A 20,624-nucleotide genomic window follows, 5' to 3' on the forward strand; every position below is an offset into this window, starting at 1 on the left:
CTGGCTTCACTGTGTTCCAAGTTGTGATTATCCTTTTAAAAATTAGCCTCTAATTTGCCCACTTGGACCACTAGATGGTACATTCATCCATGGTATTTGTAGGTAAAAGTACCATCATTTGAAATATAATTTCTAGACTGTGAGCTAAGTGGAAAAAATAGGTTGAGAACAAAGGTGAGCATCAGTATGATACAATGCAAAGTGATTTAGAAGTGCTATGGTACCATACCTAAGTTCAAACCTCAGCTCTGTAACTGAGCCAATCAATCAACAGGTATTTATGATGTCACTATTTTCTGCCAGAAACTGTGTTAGGTGCTAGAGGATACAAAGAAAGGCCCACACATCAAGGATATTACTCTCATGGGGGAGACTTGTAAATTATCTGTATCAGATAAGTAAACTAATCTCCCGAGGACTCATTTATAAAATGAAAGGGTTAGGTTAGGTTAGACAACATAGTGATTCCTTTCATCTCAAAATCTGTGGACCTATGTCAGCCTTCTGGAGAAGATTGTAGACTCCATGGTAGGGGCCTGATCTCATATTTTCTATGTGCTCTCCATTGCCCCAACCACAGTGCATTAAAATATGTTAGCTTTGTGTGTGTGTGTGTTTTGTGATCCCAGTATTTTTGGTAGCCTGGTGGTAGAAAGTATTGGTTTTTAAGATTCATGGGCTGCTTTGTATATTTTAGATTTTAGTCATCAGTAGGTAGAACTCAGTATGCTTGGCCAAAACAGTGATTTGGAGTAGAAAGAGACTTTGGCACAAGAATGGATGGATAGATAGAAAGATAGGATGGATAGATAGAAATACGCCTGCACTTTGGTTTGAAAATGTTGAAGTGCTATGGAAGAGGATGTTAGAATATAACTTCTTCCTTCTCAGTGTTATGGATTTGAATTAATTTAACCAGGTCCTATTGTCATATGACTACCAGAATTCCCACTTTTACTGACTGGCCCACTGAGACATAGGCTACATAACTTTGATGAAGTCATACAACTTTGATGAAGTCATACAGCAAGGCATGTTTCAGTCTCTCTGTTTGCTGTCTATACTGAGCACCACTGTTCCTTTCCTTCTATCATTGGTCCCAAATAAGAAGAGTGGACTAGATTAGTTTACAATACTGGCTCTCCCATTGGACTTTTATTTCTGGCGAATGACTTAGAATTTTAGTTTTCCCGTTCCTTGACTATGCCCTCTTGGGAGTGAAATGTCTTTCAAGGTTTTGAGCTTTACAGCCTTGCACAGAGTACTGTGGATTTTTATAAACTCAAAGTAGGACTAGGAGTGGAGAGGGAGGGGATAATGAGTCAGTAAAAATCCATAGGCCAACTTGAGCCAATATTGTAGTTTTAGCACTCCTTCTTCCCCCTTTACAAACTTTTCATGTGAACCATTATTTCATGTGAAACAAATTGACAAGTTTGAGTTTCTTTCTTTTAATTGCCTTGCTCACCTTCTGGCAGAAGTGCTAATGAATGGTGTTAATGAACAGAAAAATGACTAAAAGAGACCTCTAGAGGAAGAGGAAGAAGAAACAAAAGACATGAATATTTCTAACACTGGAAGACAGCTCTGTATAATTACTTTATAGCTCTAATCATGTAAGCTGCCTTCATGTTGGAAAAGTCATTAAAATCAGTCTCTTTTACATTCTTATATGAGATACCTTTTTATTATTTATTATTATTTTATTTATTATTTATTTATTATTATTATTTTAGTTATTATTTATTAGGGCAGCTATATGACACAATGTAGAGTGCCGGGTCTCGAGTCAAGAAGACTCATCTTCCTGAATTCAATCTGCCCCTCTTATGAACCTATATGTACCAATATAGTACCTATGTGACCGTGGGCAAATCACTTTTTTTGTTTTTGGTGGTTTTTTTTGTTTTGTTTTGTTTTTGTTTTTTGCTTTTGCAGGGCAATGAGGGTTAAGTGATTTGCCCAGAGTCACACAGCTAGTTAAGTGTCAAGTGTCTGAGGCTTGATTTGAACTCAAGTCCTCCTGAATCCAGGGCCGGTGCACTTAACCTTGATTGCCTCAATTTCCTCATCTGTCAAATGACCTGGAGCCACTCCAGCATCTTTGCCAAGAAAATCTCAAATGGGGTCATGAAGAATCTGACAAACTGAAAATGACTGAATTACATATTATATATACATAAGCATATTAACTATAGAATGTTGTTCATTAATATTTAGAACACTACAATTTACAGTTTCAATAATTGGAAGTATTGAAAAGTTTCCTGGAGAGTATCTCTAATTATTACTTATGGGGTAAAGTTCATAGAAATGTATGATATCCCTAAGAAATTCATTTTTTATATCTGAGGATACCTTATAGAGACCTTATGATATTTAAGAGAAATCATTTTCAGATTATGCCCCTCATTATCCTTATGTGAGATATTTGAATTCTTCTGCAAGAAAAGAAGAAGCCTTGCCTAATGGCGTCCTTTGAGCATGTTTACAAAGCAAGACCCTTGTGCTGGTTATGTCTAATGACTTGAACCAATTTTGACTGTCTCTTTTTCAAAACTAAGTGCTGGCTCATGCACAGATCAGTTCTTACCTAATAAAGTATTTCCACTTATTCACTTAAGTGGATGATCTCAAGCAACAGTATTATTGCTACATCACCTATTAGTCAATAATAATGTCTTCCTGTCTTGCCTACAGTTGTCAGATGACAAGAGTCTACACACATGTTTAGGAATATCTTGTTCACTTTAGGCTAGTGTGTGTGTGTGTGTGTGTGTGTGTGTGTGTGTGTGTGTTTCTCTCTCTTCACCCACTGTATTTTGTTTGGGGTTTAAATTTCTTGCTTACCCAATCTGATCAGAAATAAACTACTGGGAGATTTAAAGGAATTTTCAAAATGCACATCTGCTCGTTACTACAGACTAATTTCCCACTGATGTTTAAATAACATCTTTTTAATAAGTTGGTCTTCTTTCCTACAGTGGTGCTCTGCAGAAAGTTTAGTGCTGATCTAGGGATGGTTTTTAGCTCTGTGGTGGGTTTAATCCACTCAAACACCTGTGCCTTTTGAGTAAGAAACTCACCATCAACTGGGGAAATGGTACTTCACAGTTGACATTGTACAACAGAGAACATTGCAGTTTTACATACATATATCCACAGCTTACAATTCTATAACACTTTAAGGTTTGAAAAGCACTTTTCTCCCACCAGCCTGGTCAAGTAGGTAGTACACATATTATCATACCTATTTTATTGATAAGGAGAACTGCTATTCAAATGCAGGAATTGTGAATTTAAGTTCAGCACACTTTAACACTGCACTACATTTTGTTGTTTAGTTATTTCAGTTGTGTCTGACTCTTTGTGACCCATTTGGGGTTTTCTTGGCAAAGATACTGGAGTGGTTTGCAATTTCCTCCTCCATCTCATTTTACAGATGAGGAAACTGAGGTAAACAGGGTTAAGTGACTTGCCCATGGTCAGTAGTAGTAGTAGGCTTCCACCAGTTGCAGACGACCACGGATCAGTGCCTTGAAAAGCCACAGGCCACAGTGTGGCTGTGCAGTCTGATATGGGAGCCACAGCTCCTGCCACAACGAGGACATCGGAAAACTTCGCTCTCTGTTGCCCCTCGGTTCCTGCGTCTCATTCGTTTTTCTTCCTCCCAAGCTTGAAGGCCCATCTAAGCTGCGCGCAAGCTGCTCCTGAGTCCTGAACTCCATCGGGCGTGGTCCTTGGCCATCTCCTCCCAGCTGCCGATGTCTATTCCCAGAGCCCTCAAGTCTTGCTTGCATAGATCTCTGTAGTGAAGCTGGGGGTGTCCAGCAGGTCTTTGGCCTGAGGCTAACTCGCCATAGAGTAGGTCTTTAGGAATGCGCCCATCTTGCATGTGGTGCACATGACCGAGCCAGCGCAGCCGTCTTTGTTTCAATAGCCTGTAGATACTCGGAAGTTGCGTGTGTTGGAGCACTTCTGTGTTGGTGATCCTATCTGACCAAGATATGCCAAGGATGTGCTGAAGGCAGCGCATGTGGAAACTGTTAAGCTTCTTCTCTTGTCTAGTATACGTAGTCCATGTTTCACTGCCATACAGTAAGGTACTCAGGATGCATGCTCTATAGACAGCAAATTTGGTTCGTCTTGTCGGTTTACTGTTTGCCCAGACACGCTTAGCAAGCTTAGCCATGGTTGAAGTAGCTTTCCCAACCCTTTGATTGATCTCAGAATCAAGTGAAAAATTGTCACTGACAATAGAGCCCAGGGTCACCTAGCTGTTAAATGTCTGAGGCTAGATTTGAACTCATGAAAATAAGTCTCCCTGACTGAAGGCCCAGTACTCTTATCCACTGTACCATCTAGCTGCCTGTGCACCACATTTAGTGGTGGTATAATTTTTGCTTGGTTAGTGGAAGTGACCAAGTGACTAAGATTTAATTTCTCTGCTAATAATAATGCTAGTACTGTGGCATGATCTTCTAGCCATAGTGACAAGATCAAGAATAAACTAAGGCTTGTAAGGAAAGCTAAGAACAATAAAAGAGGATTAAAAAAAAAGCTAAATAGGAGAATCACAAAAGGCATGTCCATTGGTAAAGTGGATGGGTTTAAATAGCATCATTCTTACCAAGACCTCACAATGAAATCCAAAGGCTCATTTGGGTATAGTATTTTAACTGAAAAACTTATTTTAGAAGTAACAGTTCTGAACTCTCCATGTTCAAGGAGTGTAATGAATAAGAACATTTTGAGACTTGTCTTCTTGTAATTGTGTAATCTCTAGTATTTTTTACCCTATATATCAGATAACAGTTTACTCTCTTGCTCCCTCTAGTGTAAAAATTGTAGTTTAAATTAATCCTGGTTCAAATCAGAAAGCCCAGTGTCACTCAGATATAAACTCTAGAGGTTTAGGATAGGTTCAAAGAAACAATATATGGGATCCCATAGACTAAAGTTTTACAGATAAAGTGAAGCACTCAAAAATGCAAATGTGAAGACTCAGGAAGAAACAATTGCAATGAGGAAGAGAAGGGGAGGTTGGCAGATGTGGCTGCATGGGGAACTCATCTTAAATTGTTCAAAAAAGACAGGTATAGAAGATAGAAGTAATATGTATTCACAAGTCTGTCAAAGTCCTGCAAGAATAGTTTCAGGAGTGTTAAAGCTAAGATTACAAACTGAGACTAGTGAGGCAAACTAGGGTCACTAGATGTTGGTTTTAAGTTTTAAAGCCACATTGGGGAATGGTAGAATCAAGAAGGAATACCACTACTGTGGGATGGTGGGGGTGGGTGGGAACAGGATGATGATAAAAGACATTAGAGACAAGGTGGAATTACTTAACTCTCATTTTGCAAATGTTTTCTCTGCCAAGGAACAAGATCTTTGGACTGAAATAGACAACAAAAATGGATAATAGGAAGTTAACAACTTATATTGTGAGCTCCTTGAGGGCAGGAAATGTCTTTTTTTTTTTTTTAGTGAGGCAATTGGGGTTAAGTGACTTGCCCAGGGTCACACAGCTAGTTAAGTGTTAAGTGTCTGAGGCTGGATTTGAACTCAGGTACTCCTGACTCCAGGGCCAGTGCTCTATCCACTGTGCCATCTAGCTGCCCCTAGGAAATGTCTTTTGCCTTTTTTTGTATGCTCCCCCCACCTCCATAATACTTGGCACATAGTAGGTGCTTTATAATTCCAATTGATTACCAAGAAGATAAAAGGGGAGATAGTAAAAAGTGGCCTGGATAGATAACAGAGCAAAAAGTAATGCAATGACTATACATATTTGTAACGAGTTTTGTTTTTCTTGCCTTCTCAAATGGTGAGGGAAGAGGAAAGGGAAGGAGAGAATTCAGAACTGAAAATAAAATGCAATTTTAAAAAAAGTAATGCAAATTCACAAGATCACGGATCTAAAAGAGAATTTGGAGATTTATTTTGACTGCTCATTTTGTAGATGATAATAGTGAATTTATATAGAACTTTAAAGTTTTCAAAGCTTTTTTTTTACATGTATGGCATCATTATTCAGGTGAGGTAACTAGGACCCAGAGAAGGAAGAGACCTGCTCATGACACTGTAGGTAGTAATAAGTAGCCAAGAAAAAGATCTTTAATAATATTTATTTTTTTATTTTTTTTGCGGGGCAATGGGGGTTAAGTGACTTGCCCAGGGTCACACAGCTAGTAAGTGTCAAGTGTCTGAGGCTGGATTTGAACTCAGGAACTCCTGAATTCAGGGCTGGTGCTTTATCCACTGTGCCACCTAGCTGCCCCAATAATATTTAAAAAAAAAGAATGGGGAAAGATGAAGAGGGAAAGTAGCCAATATAAAACCAAAATATTTCAATGAAAATTTATATAGGAAGCATGCAGAGACTCCAATCCAGGTCATCCAACTCCAAATCCAGTGTTCTTTCCACCAAACTACTTCCCAAGGAGATTGGCAGAGAAACGAACCTTTCTCTTGTTGCTCATTGGCTTGATGAAACCCCCTGGGAGATGGTTGGTAAAAGTGGCCTTGGGTCCTCAGATCCTCCTGCTGGAGAGTGTCAGAACAGAAGGCAGCTCTCTCTGGAAGGCTGTTAGATACTCTTCTAGTTGAGATGATCAGGGCACACTGGCAGATGCTCCTGAAAGACAGTGCGACAATTCACTTTTTTTGTTTTTTTAAATGAGGCAATTGGGGTTAAGTGACTTGCCCAGGGTCACACAGCTAGTAAGTGTTAAGTGTCTGAGGCTGGATTTGAACTCAGGTCCTCCTGACTCCAGGGCCGGTGCTTTATCCACTGCGCCACCTAGCTGCCCCCTGACAATTCACTTTTGAATATCTAATCCCTCTCTGTGCCATCCGTCAATGAGCCACTGTGGGCATCCTTTTAAATGAACTTGAACTGTTTAACCAGTATCTTTTCTGCTTTCCGATTTGCCCAGGTAATGGTTCCAAGAGCTTTAAAAACGTGAGAGGCATTTCATTTTATTAAAGTTGAACATGCCTAGAGAAAATTCTGGTAGTTGGTAATGAAATAATAGCTACCCCACAGTTAAACAAACAGAGCTCTCTAATGGAAGATGTGATTGCCTTGCTGTATCTTACATGACTTGTAAACTTCATTTTCCCCTCTGCTATGGAATTTTTGCAGCTTTGACTCTCGTTACTATTTCATGTTTATTCACTACTCCCTTTGCATTTCATTATACACATATTTAAATTTATTTTATGCACTGCTACTCCTGAAATGTGGGAACCTTCAGATGGAAATACTTAAATACTACTAGAATTAACACCATGTTAATACACAGGTAAAGGTAAGCAAGTTACACAACAATTTCAGCTGTATTGCTGAAGTTCCTTAAACAAAGCAAAAGTGAATGATTTGGAAAAAATACAGAATACTTGACTATTATAGCAAGGGCTGGGGCGGGGATAAGGTATTGAGCATTACGATTGAGGCTATTATAAAACAAATATTCTCTAGCTCTTAACACTAGGCAGCATTATTTAGATGCTGCTTCTCCACCCCCTTCCTTCCTCCCTCTTGAGATGGCAAGTAATTTACAGAAAGGCCTAGCATTGGGTTAGATTTTGGGGAGGGGAGGTGAGGGAGAATCCAGGGTAGAGCTAATGGGGCTTTGACTCAGGACACCAAAATTTAGAAAATGTGAAAATTTATAGAAGGAAAGGCCCCTTCCCTAACCTGGTCCTCCTTTGACTGCAGGATGCAACGCCCCAGGGTCTTGCTCCATTGGTTAAGGTCTTGAAACTTCTCCCCCATGCTTGATTTCAGGGCACATTTAGTATTGCTGGCCTTAGGCCACTTATTTTATGCTTCTTGCCCCAGACACTAAAAATGCTAGTCAGGTCTGGGGCAGGGTGGAGAGAGGTGAAGATATTGGAAATATCTCTTTAAAATCTCAGGCAAAGGAAATAAAGGCTAAACATGTTTTACAGGTGTTATTTTCTTCCTGTGGAGGGGTGGCGTGTGTGAGTGTGTGTGTGTGTGTGTGTAGGGGATACATCTATAATTCTGTAAATTATTTCTCTAAAAATCAATGTAACTCAAAGGGTTATAATTTTTAGAGGATTTTTTTTAAAACAATGGTGATGATTTTATGGAGTGGGGCCACATATGACCTTTTTGAGCAGGACACACAAATGTGAATAAATGTGAATGTCTGGTTTAGGATCATAATGCTGTTCGGGGACCTGACTGTGAAGAGCAATGCCATGATCAGACTAATATCACTAGTGTGGTCTGTGTTGTTTTCTTCAGGCTTAAGGAAACAAGTATTTTCTGTTTCACAGGGAACGTGTAGGGGGAGTACATGTACATAAAAGTGGGACTCCTAAGACCTGAGGCTTTGACACTTCCAAGGTCTCTGAGGAGCTCCACTATTGGTGGATGCATGGTATAGGGCAGAGTAAATAGACCCAGTGGAGATGAATGCTCCTGTCTTACGCACTGGTTTCACTCTTCAGTCCAAGTGTCCCCAACAGCTCTCCTCAGGAACATTCCAGGCATAGCTTAGAAGTGTTTGCTTTTCTTGATGAATGAATACAAGAAGTAACAGTACAGTCTACAGATTCCCTTAAGTATGTGAGTGATGATCTGCCTTGCTCTCCAAATTCCAGGCTTCAGAGGTGACTTAGAGAGATTAATTTCAACACACTGGAAGAGTTTGGCTTCAGGGTCTCTGTTCCATGACTGTTGATAGAAGAAATGGGATTTTTCATTCAAAATCCCCCAAAGGCCTGGATATCTCCTGTCATTTTCTTCATTATTTAGGGCTCAAAAAGGCATAAAACATAGCATACATTTATGGCAACTTGACTACTCCAGATGTTTAGAAGACAGCTTTTCAGATTTTCCTAGAGAAGAGAAAGTGAGCTTTCATTTCATGAAGTTTCTTGATACATCCTCTTACCAAAGTGCTTTATGACATCTAAGTGCAGAAATTAAAAATAAATCTTGAAAACAGTATCTGCCTGAGTTACATAATATATGATTACCTCAAGGAACTTGATTCAAGGGCAGTAGAGAGGTTTGTCCCCCAAATAATCTTTTTATCTTTAAACATTAAGTTCAAAGCCCCCAAAGAGCTAAAAAGTCACCAAATAGTAGAAAACCTGCATCTATTTCCTTGACTCTTCTCTTCTTATTGAGAACCCAGCCCTGATCCTTATTCCTTTTTACAGAGGGGAAATTAAAGGAGAAGGAGGAAAGATTTAGGGTGGTCTGGAGCTTTTGATCTTCTTCTCCTGTTTTATCCACCCGCCAGGCAGGTCATACCTTAAATTTCACCATTGCCATAAATGACTACACCTCAAAGATACCAAATTCTGAAATTTCTTCCTTTGCCCATAATTTCTTCATCAGATTTCTGGTTCTTATTCCACTTTGGATTAGCGGTGTGATCCTGAATAAGTCATTTATCCTTTTCATTTAAGTTTTATCATTGGTAAAATGCTGCCATGAAGGTAGCTGGCACCGTGGTACAGAGAGGTCACCTTGCTCTCAGGAAGACCTCAGTTCAAGCATCACTTGTGTATGACCCTAGTCAAGTCTCTTGATTTCTCTAAGCAACTCTAGACTAGAAGCTTCTGATCTATTTTGGGAGAGGAAATTTCATCCTGCCAATGTAATAAAAAATTTGGGCCAAAAGAACACCACAGGGTTGCTGTGAAATATACATGAGGCACTTTGCCAACTTTAAAACCTGATGTATATGTCAGCTGTTAATGTTGACATTATTGAATGAAAGGAAGGGGAATTACTTAAAGACCAAGGTCATAGATGAGATGATAAGGAAGAGGATGGACACTAACAAATAGAGGGGTTATTCTTATTTTTTAAACCTTCCTATCAGTCTCTTGACCCACAGATTTCCCTAGATTTTAAATTTTAACCTCTATCCTCTAACCTTTAAACATGACCCGGGGGCAGCTAGGTGGTGCAGTGCATAAAGCACCAGCCCTGGATTCAGGAGGACCTGAGTTCATATCCAACCTCAGACACTTGACACTTACTAGCTGTATGACCCTGGCCAAGTCACTTAACCCTCATTGCCCCACAAACAAACAAAAAACCAACCAAACAAACAAAACCCATGACCCTCTGCCATTTATACCCTGCATAGCTATCCCTAGATGAAGATATTTTATTTCTATTGTTCTCTTCTTTCTCTGGTCCTCCCCAGATGATGAAGGCTGCTGGAGATAATCAGGAAACTTCTGGTTGGGCTTATTACATTATGCTAATCAGTCTCAACTGTAGAGAATCCTTGTTATTTTTCTTTTATTGATTCTATCACTTTCTCCAGAATGGTAGTCCTAAACCTTCTATTTTCTCTTTAGATCCCCATATCCACCTCTTCCTCTTTCATCCTCAGCAAATGATTTCCTTCATTTCCTTCCTGTGTCAAGAAGATTGAGATAATTTAAAATGACCTTCCTGGGCGGCTAGGTGGTGCAGTGGATAAAGCACCAGCCCCGGATTCAGGAGTTCCTGAGTTCAAATCCAGCCTCAGACACTTGACACTTACTAGCTGTGTGACCTTGGGCAAGTCACATAAGCCCCATTGCCCTGCAAAATAAATAAATAAATAAATAAATAAATAAATAAATAAATAAATAAATAAATAAATAAATAAATAAATAAATAAATAAATAAATAAATAAATAAATAAATAAATAAATAAATAAATAAATAAATAAATAAATAAATAAATAAAAAAAATGACCTTCCCCTTCCAATTTTCCTTCTCAAAACTTTCCAGGGTCAGAAATGGAGCAGCTCAAAGCTCCTGTGCCAATCATTTGTAGGATCGGGCACTTGAGAAGTCTCTCTATTTCCAGCCTTTTGAAAAGATGTAGTCATAAAAAAGACTTTACTCACTTATCACTCATTTTTAAACCTATTGCAACCTTGTGTCAATCTTTATCCCTCTACTGAAATGGTTTTCTCCACACTCAGAAGCAACCTCTTTATCTTTAAATTAAATGTGTTTTTTTTCTATCCTCCTTGAATTGACATTATTTGCCACCTTTTCCTTCTTGAGATCTGTTCCCTTCTCAGCTTATGTGACATTGCAACACTGAACTCTATTGCTTCTCTTTTCTTTCTGGTCATCTCTCTGATTCCTTCTTTGGTTTCTTACCATTTTTCTATTCTTTGGGGTCCCATAAGATTTTGCCTTTGGCCTTTCTTACTTTATGTACTGTGTTCCTTAATTATTTGTCCTGGCTTCAATTATTACCCCTATTCAGATAATTTGAAAATATGTATTTTTACCCGAGTGCTTCCCACAGCTAATCTGATACTTCCTGTTGCATAGCTCTACCTTAGTGTCTCACAGCCTCCAACCCAACATGTTCAATACTGAATTTCTCATCTATGCGTAGTGGACCCAGCAGCATTCCAATGTTACTTTTAATTTGAAACCCCAGAGTCATATTTAGTTCTCACCCGTTACTCATCCACCACATCCAATCATATGGCAAGTCCAATCCAGGTACAAGATGTCTTATACTTAGCTTCTTCTCTTCCTTCCTTGGGTCAGGTGCTCACTTCTTTTTAATTAGACCATTATAAAATAGGCTTCACATTGGCCTTTCCAGCCCCAGTATATCCCCTCTTCAATCTGTCTTCCATATTGTTAATGGAGTAATATTTTTAATGCACATTAAAATATTTTTAATGCACATTAATGTCACTCATTCACTCCATAAATCTTGTGTTATATATATATATATGTATATATATAATATATATATACACACATTTATATATAAATGTAATTAAATAAAAATTTAATTTAAAAATACATTTTATTTTTAAAAAATAATTAAATCCTGACTTTAATTCTTCTTATGTTTACAGCCCCCACTGGTCCAAGCAATTTTCAGTGGTGATCCAGAAGAGATACGAATGTTGATTTACAAAACAGAAGATGTGAATGCTCTGGTAAGTGAAGCTATTTGCTAACATATGGTTTTACCTATACCAGCTCTGAAGATCTGAAACTATTAAGAAAAAAGCTGCAATAAACAATATATTTTTTGGAAGACTCTTCCCTGGCTAGCACTGAAAACAAATTTGTTAACATTGGGTGATTCTTTGGTGATTTAAGAATAGACAAGGCTAGGAATGGGCTGCTCCAGAGGGCAGTTGGCAGGATGTGAAGGGCAGGCAGCCCAGTGTTCTGACACACAGCATGGGAATTGGCCAGGCCTGTCTTGTGGTGGTCCCAAACCCTGGGCAAACACTAGAGAATGTGACTTTATTCTATTGATGATGGAAGTAGAGGGAAGGGTGGGGAGGAGAGAACTGAAAGTCTTTCCAATCATGACACACTTGCAGAAAAATCACACTGCCCTTAGAGTGGCTTTTATTTCTAATTGGGACAATGACATACAGCTGGAGACCATCAAAGGTTAGGCATCTTACCAGTGGCAGACCTTTAGTTACACTGCAATTCACTTTTGGAAGTTTCCCTCAACATTCTAGGGGGTTATACCAGAACTCTTAAAAGGGATGTTGCATCTTTTGGACAACTTTAATATTTTCCAGCAATACTAGAGAGATCAAAAGGAAGTGTCCAGGAATACATACAATTTCTGAACTTGTTAGGGTGACAATAGTTCAAGGGTTAGGAGTTTCTTTCCTTTTAGTCTCATATTCTTTATAGTCACACCTACCACATCTCACCCTGGCTGTAGGAGAGTGCCAAGCATGTTGTCCCTTTCTGTCATGGAAGACAAGCATTTATTAAGTGCCTGCTATATGCCAGGCAGCTGGGTGAAATAGTGGATAGAGTATGGGTCCTCAAGTCAGGAAGACTCATCTTTGTGAGTTTAAATCTGACCCCAGACATATACCAGTTGTGTGATTCTGGGTAAGTCACTTCACCCTGTTTGCCTCAGTTCCTTATCTGTAAAACAACCTGGAGAAGGAAATGGAAAACCACTCCAATATCTCTGCCAAGAAAACACCAAACAGGGTCCCAAAGAGTGGAACACAACTGAAAATGACTCAACAACATGAGTCACTGTGCTTAAAGCTAGGAATACAAAGAGAAAAATGATTCTGTTCCCGTCTGCCCTCAAGGAACTTACATTCTAATGGGGGAGATAGATTGTACAATATGTACATATATTTGGAACATACCCAAAATAAATACAATATAGTTTGGGGACCAAGGATTTTAGAAGCTAAGGGGATTAAGAAAGGCTTCATATAAAAGGTGGTACTTGAAATGATATTAGAAGGAAACAAGGGATTCTAAGAGCTAACACCTTCTTATTATGTACACATCCTTTAGGATGTCCTTTCAGATATCAGTTATAATGACTACTATTTTGGGGGGAGACTCATTTTGTGGGACCCAGTTTAGTGACCAAATTTCAGATGACTTCTTGCAAGGGAGTTGAAAGAACACAGAACTTGGTCAGGATTCAACCTAGTTTGCATTTTCATCCTCTGGAGGGAGCTTATGATTTTCCTTCCTAAAATATGGTACCCAGATCTGAAGAAAATATTCCAGATGTGGTCTGACCAAGGTCATCACTTCCGTAGTCATAGACGCTGATGCCTTAATATGAGGAATTGAGAAAATACTTAGGCCAGAGAATTATGCTTTACAAGTAAGGAAACAAAACTGAGATCCTTTGGTAGGAATGGGAGAAGGCTAAAAGCCAAATAAGCTTTTTTTTTGAGGCAGTTGGGGTTAAGTGACTTGCCTAGGGTCACACAGCTAGTAAGTGTTAAGTGTCCGAAGCTGGATTTGAACTCAGGTCCTCCTGACTCCAGGGCCGGTGCTCTATCCACTGCGCCACCTAGCTGCCTCAAGCCACATATGCTTTTACATCTTATACAAGAGGTTGCTTTCTTTCCTGTTAAATGTAAAAGCATCATCCTAGAGTTCATTCAGCTGATGTTATGAGTTCAGTCCCAGAAGTGGAAGTTCTGCTCCTTTCACCCACGTCTGCTTATTTGCTGAATCCCTTTTCTGGGATTCGGGGAGGGCAAGTTGTAGGGTTTTTTTTATCATGTAAAGGGAAATTAATCATTTTGTTCTTGTGGGCAGGAGCTATTCTTCATCAGCAGATGCCAGGCAGTAATGGGATGTGTTGTCCCTTATTGGACCTTTGCCCAGGCCATGGGAATGCAATTTAGAATCTGTGCCCTGTACTATATAGAGTGATGCATTAGCTCATGATGCTACTAAGTTAGCCACAGAGATGTCTTTTCAATGGACGTTTTAAGTGCAAAATTGAAGGTCTAATCAAGGCTCCTTCTGTCTGGTTAGCATCATTCTTTAATTATCCTTTCAGGGCAACTGAGCAGTGTGAGACACCCCATTCTTCAAGAACTGTTTTTCTTCCCTCTGCTCTGACATAATGCCAGCTGAAGATGCCAGATATTATTCAACCAGTTTATAAATGGGGAGATCCTTGTAATTGTAGTAGATTAGAGATGCAAGGCTCAGAGTCTTAGGAATTTTCAAGGTGATAGTTTTGTTACTCTTTCATGTATGAGATACTCTTGGCATGAAGGGCCCGTGTCATACTTTGACTCAAGGGTCCACCCTGAAATCTCTTCATTGAACATTTCAGAAGGCTGGCACCAACTCCCTCTCTTGTAAGGGCACAGGCCATAATATATCAGCAGAAGATTTTACTTATTAATCGTATCGAATTTGTATAATGCATTTCCATGTATAGAGTACCTTCACAGACATTATATTATTTAAACCTCACAACAATCCTTTGTGATAGGCAGGGCAGGTATTATTTCTCTGTTGCTGAGGACGAAACTGAAGCTAAGAAAGGTTGTGAGAAATATGATCTGGTACAAGAACATTATATGTGGAGTCAGTGGATTTGAGTTTGAGTCCCAGCTCTGCAATTTATTAATCACGTCTTGGTCTGTCACCACCTTTAGGGATCAATTTCCTCATCCGTAATGTGAAATTAGACCTGGCGATTTCTGATATCTCTGAATTCTATGGAATTACCTAAATTCATATAGCTAATTACTGGCAAAACTAGGATTTGAACCCAAGGCACCACCAGCTTCCCAATCACCTGTGCTTGCAACCTCAATATTGTCTTCAACTCCTCACTCACACTCACTTCACTTCATTCATATCCATTCCATTGTCAAATCTTGTCATTTCTACCTCCACAGTATCTCTTACATATGTTCCTTTCTCTCTGATCACATACAACTACCGCCCTAGTTCAAGTTCTTTCTCTTAGACTATTATATTAGCTTCTTAGTTGGCTTCCATGCCTTAAGCCTCTTCCCATTCTGTCCATTTTTTATTCAACTGCCAAAGTGATTTCCCCAAAGCATTGGGTTGATCATATCACCCCCTTCTAAATAAATTATAGTGGTTTCCTTTTTAATAACAGAGGGGCAGCTAGGTGGTACAGTGGGTAGAGCACCAGCCCAGGATTCAGGAGTACCTGAGTTTAAATCCTGCCTCAGATAATTGACACTTACTAGCTATGTGACCCTGGGCAAATCACTTAACCCCAATTGCCTCACACACACAAAAAATTAAAAAATAATAAGTTAGAATTTATATACTGCTTTAAGATTTTCACATGCTATACTCATGTTATTTCATTTGATCCTTTTAACAACCCTGTGAGGTAGGTGCTGTTTTTAAATCCCTTTTTACAGAGAAAAAACTGAGGTTGAATAAAAGTTAAGTGATATATCTATGATAACACAGTCAGTGTGTCAGAGGAAGGATTTAAACTCGGGTCCTACCTCCAGGATTAAATATAAAATCCTCTGTTTAGAATATACAGCCCTTTATAACCTGATCTCTTCTTCCTTTTCTGGGCTTCTTATACTTTACTCCCCTCCTACTCCACTCTATGATTTTAGCTACATTGGTCTGCTTGCTTATGTATGAGCACATGACCCTCCATCTCCCCAGTTTGTGCCTTTGCCCTATCTGTCCTCATAATTGTGCGCCTCACCTTCCTTCTCTCTGCCTCCTGGTCTTGCTAGATTCTTTTAACACTCAGCTTAAATCCTACCTTTTGTAATACACTATTCCTATCCCCCAGCTGCTAATGCCCTCTTTACAGAATTCCATTTATACTATCTATGTATATGAACGCATATATGTGCATATTTATGAATTTTCCATTTATAGTGCTATTAACATATTGTCTGCCCTGTAAAATTATATGTATGTGTATATTTGTGAATATTCCATTTATATTGCTATTAAGATATTGTCTGCCCTATAAAATTATGAGCTCTTTGAGGGCTTTTGAATTTTTTTGGGGGTGTTTCTGACTCTGTGACTATTTGGGGTTTTCTTGGGAATGCTACTGAAGTGGTTTGCCATTTCCTTCTCCAACTCATTTGACAGATGAGGAAACTGAGGCAAACAGGGCTAAGTGACTTGTACAAGGTCATATGACTCGTAAATGTCTGAGGCCAGATTTGAACTCAGGAAGATGAGTCTTCTTGATTCCAAGCCCAGTGCTCTATTCACTGTTACCTAGATGCCCTTTCTTTGAGAACAGCAACTGTGTTTTTGCTTTTCTTTATAACCCCTCCACTTTGTATAGAGTGTATGGTAAGCAGTTAACAAATGATTAAATAAATGAATAAATGATTGTGGACTGACTGCCTTGACAGACAAGGCCTTTTTCCCTTATTGAGGTTTTCTTCCCTTTGACTAGAACTCATTTGAACATTTGTTGAATGATTTATGCCTTGGAAGCCTGCCAGTAATTCTCCTAAATCATTTTGAGGATGGGATGGAAAGGTAAAAAGTTCAAAGGTCTGAACCCCTCCTTTACTCTAAGCCCGGTTACCTGGCTTTGTAAGAAATATGTGAAACAGAGGAAACGCTTTATATTTTGAATATCCTACTTTCTGAATGGTTTGAGTGTATATATGTCATACATACAAAAAAGCATATGTATCTATGCGTATACATATACATGATGTGTATGCTAGAACAAAGCTTCTTAAACTGTGGGTTACAACCCATATGGGGTCGCATAACTGAATGTGAGGGTTACAAAAAGTTTGGCAACATTAAAAGGTTATGCATACCTATTTTATATACCTATATACCCCGGGGTCACGTAAAATTTCTCACATGACGAGGGGGTTGCCTGTGGAAAAAGTTTAAGAAGCCCTGGGATAGAAAACTTCAAAGGAGCTATGAATTCATCAGTGTATGTATGATTTTGTCTCTTAAGGACATGGATTTTCTCTCAGGGTCTTCTTGTTGACTAAAGACTGGAAAAAGTCAGAAACAGCTTGAGTCTCAAGATATATATTATATAAACACATACATATATACATATCAACATACACATATGCATGTGAGTGTGTGTCATTCTCATCTGTCTGATCTGTGATTTTATTCCACTGGAGCCATCTAAGGCTTGAATTCAAATTCTAGAGACTTTTAATATTAATTTCTTTATCTTGACTTTTTTGTTGTTGTTGTTGTTTCCACCTATTCTGAAAACTGAAGACTACTGAAAGTAACTTAGGCCTAGGTTTCTAGCTATTCATGCTATGCCAACAAAACCCAGAAAAGTTGAATCAGGACAGAAATAAATGTTAAAGTAATGAACGTAGTGTTGGCCACATGTACAGATAAGCATAATATCCTTCCACTTTGCCCTCCTCCCCTACCACAAATGGTTTAGGACTCAAGCTCATCCAAAATCACAACTCCATTGATGCAAGTATGGGCTTAGCCCCTGCCTGGAGCTAGCTGAACTCTCCTGGATGGTCCTGGGATTTGGGGGCTGTGCAGTCTCTGTGTCTGGGATCGCCTTTTTTCTCTGTTAATTTCTATGACATCTGTAAACTATTGCTCTTCGGATTAGCTCCAGGTTGCACTGTCTCTGGGCTGGTTTCTGGCGCATCTCTCTATTATCCTTCATGGTTATTATTAATCCATCAGATGGCTGATGGGAGGACAAGGGGTGGAAACTTCCTGCCCATCCATTTTATTTAACCAGAGCAAAGGGCCAGAGCAAAGCCTTCTGAGCCTTGGTGGGAAAACTTATTCATTATCTTCCACACATGTGTAGCTCCTGCCCATATAGGAAGCCTTACTCTCCCCCCAGAAAAAAAGGGAAGGAAGAGCTATGCACAGGCCAGTCCATCAAGGAGCAACTCTGTATGTAGGAACATGCTTAGTATAATAATGGCATAAAACATGTGTTAAGTAACAGCAAAAAAAAAAATTGGTATAGTACAGAACACCTATATATTATCCACAATGAAATCTTTTTTAAAATTTATTTTATTTTATTTTTTTAGTGAGGCAATTGGGGTTAAGTGACTTGCCCAGAGTCACACAGCTAGTAAGTGTTATTAAGTGTCTGAGGTCGGATTTGAACTCAGGTACTCCTGATTTCAGGGCCGGTGCTCTATCTACTGCGCCACCTAGCTGCCCCCACAATGAAATCTTAACGAGGTCATTGCCTCATCCTAAGGAAGGGGCTCTCAATTTGAGGTCTGAAAACTTAAAATAATATTTTTATAACTATATTTCAACATGACTGGTTTCCTCTGTAATCCTCTTTTTCACATTTAAAAGCATTATTCTAAAAGGAGTACATAAGTTTAACCAGACTATTAAAGGTGTCCATGACACAAGAAAGGTTAAGAATCTTACTCCTAAGGAAAGGTCAGAATTAACTACTCTTTAGGCTGCTAGCTGTTACAGTGAATAGAATGCCTGACTTGGAGTAAAGAAGACCCGAATTTAAATCCTGCCTCAGATACTTACTGTGTGGCTTTGGGAAAGTCATCTAACATTTGTAAGCCTCAGTTTCTTCATCTATAAAATGAGGTTGATAATCAAATGAGTTAATATATGTAAAGTGACTTGCAAACCTTAAAGCTATTTATGGATGTTAGCTATTTAGTTTTGGAGCCTTTATTTTCATAGCAGTTGGGAGATTTAGGATGTGGTGGCAAGGGACTATACTTTTTATGTTTGATGAGAAGGAACCTTTTCTTTTGCCATCCTTGTATTTTTTTATTGATCTTCTCCCTGGTCAGTGAAGATGACAATGAATGGAAAAAACTGGGATTGTAACACCTCAGTATATAAAAAGTCTTTCTAATCAGTAATAGAAATGGAATTTCATAGCTGAAATGATCCTCATGGCACAGAAGAAAAAAATTAAGGAGCTCTTTACTTTTAGATGAGATTAAGAAGAGAGCTCAATCACTAGGTAAATTGGTTATAACCACAAAACCTAATAAAGTGAACTAGACAACAGCCCTGGATTCAGGAGGACCTGAGTTCAAATCTAACCTCAGACACTTGACACTTACTAGCTGTGTGACCCTGGGAAAGTCACTCAACCCCAATCGCCTCACCAAAAAAAAAAAAAAATTAAATGAATAAAAAAAATAAAGTGAGCTAGAGAGAGAAATTCCACTCACAATATAGAAATCATCAAATACTTGGGAGTGTATATACCAAGATTTACCCAGAGATTATGTTAATCTACATATAAAAATCTTTACAGAGGTAAAGACAGACCTAAATAATTAGAGAAACACTTCATTGCTCACGGGTAGGTCAAACCAATATAAAAAATGGCAATACTACCTAAATTAATTTACTTTTTCAGTGCTATACCAAACTCCCCAAAAGACATTTTATTGACCTAGAAAAAATAATTCAATTCTCATGGAGGAAAAAAAAGCTCAATAATCTCAAGGGTAATAATGAAAAAAGTGGGAAGGAAGAGAGTCTAAAAGTATCAGATCTCAAAATATAGCACAAAGCATTAATTATCAAAATGATTTGTTACTGGTTTAAAAAAGGGAGTATAGTGTTTGATGCTCAAAGACCCCTGTAATTGGGTAAAGAACTCACTATTTGACAAAGACTCCTAGGAAATCTTAACTGCCTGGCAGAAATTAGGTTTAGACCAACACCTTATACCATGTACCAAAGTAAGCTCCAAATGGGTATATAACCTCGATATAAAAGATCACATCATCAACAAATTGGAGGAGCAAGGAAATAATTGCTTTTAAGTTATAGGGAAGAATTTATGATCAAAGCATGACCAAAACAAGAATCACAGGAGATAAAATGGACAATTTTGATTATGTAATATTAAAAATGTTTTGCACAAACAAATTTAATATAGTAAAATTAGAATGGAGATAGGTAAATGAGAAAAAAATCTTTGTAGTAAGTTTCTCTGATAAAGATCTCATTTCTATGAAATATAAGGAACTGATTAAAATTTATAAGATTAGGAGCCATTTCCTGAGAGATAAATGGTCAAAGAAAATAAAAAAGGATCTATATATACAACAATATTTATAGTAGCTTTTTTCATGATATCTCATAATTGGAAACTTAGTAGATGTCTTCTTGGGGAATGAATGGTTAATGTGTTATATCAATGGACTGGAATATGATTGTGCCATAAATAATGCTAAAACAAAAATTCAGAGGAAACTAGGAAGACTTCTATGAGTTGATGCCGAGCAAAATTAGTAGAAGTAGGAAAACATTTAGCAATGATAAAATTACAGAGGAAAACAATTTTGCAAGACTTTGGAATTCTAATCAATGCAATGATAA

General features: G+C 38.4%; 1 protein-coding gene across 1 annotated transcript in view; it reads left to right on the forward strand.

Moving 5' to 3' along the window:
• Positions 1-20,624, forward strand: part of ANKRD44 (ankyrin repeat domain 44) — a 359,716-nt gene that overhangs the window by 145,822 nt on the left and 193,270 nt on the right. Inside the window, 1 exon segment of the mRNA XM_043993594.1 lies at positions 11,885-11,968. Within this exon segment, the coding sequence (XP_043849529.1) occupies positions 11,885-11,968 (84 nt within the window).

Source organism: Dromiciops gliroides, chromosome 3 (genome assembly GCF_019393635.1).
Source record: "Dromiciops gliroides isolate mDroGli1 chromosome 3, mDroGli1.pri, whole genome shotgun sequence".
NCBI classification, from domain to species: domain Eukaryota; kingdom Metazoa; phylum Chordata; class Mammalia; order Microbiotheria; family Microbiotheriidae; genus Dromiciops; species Dromiciops gliroides.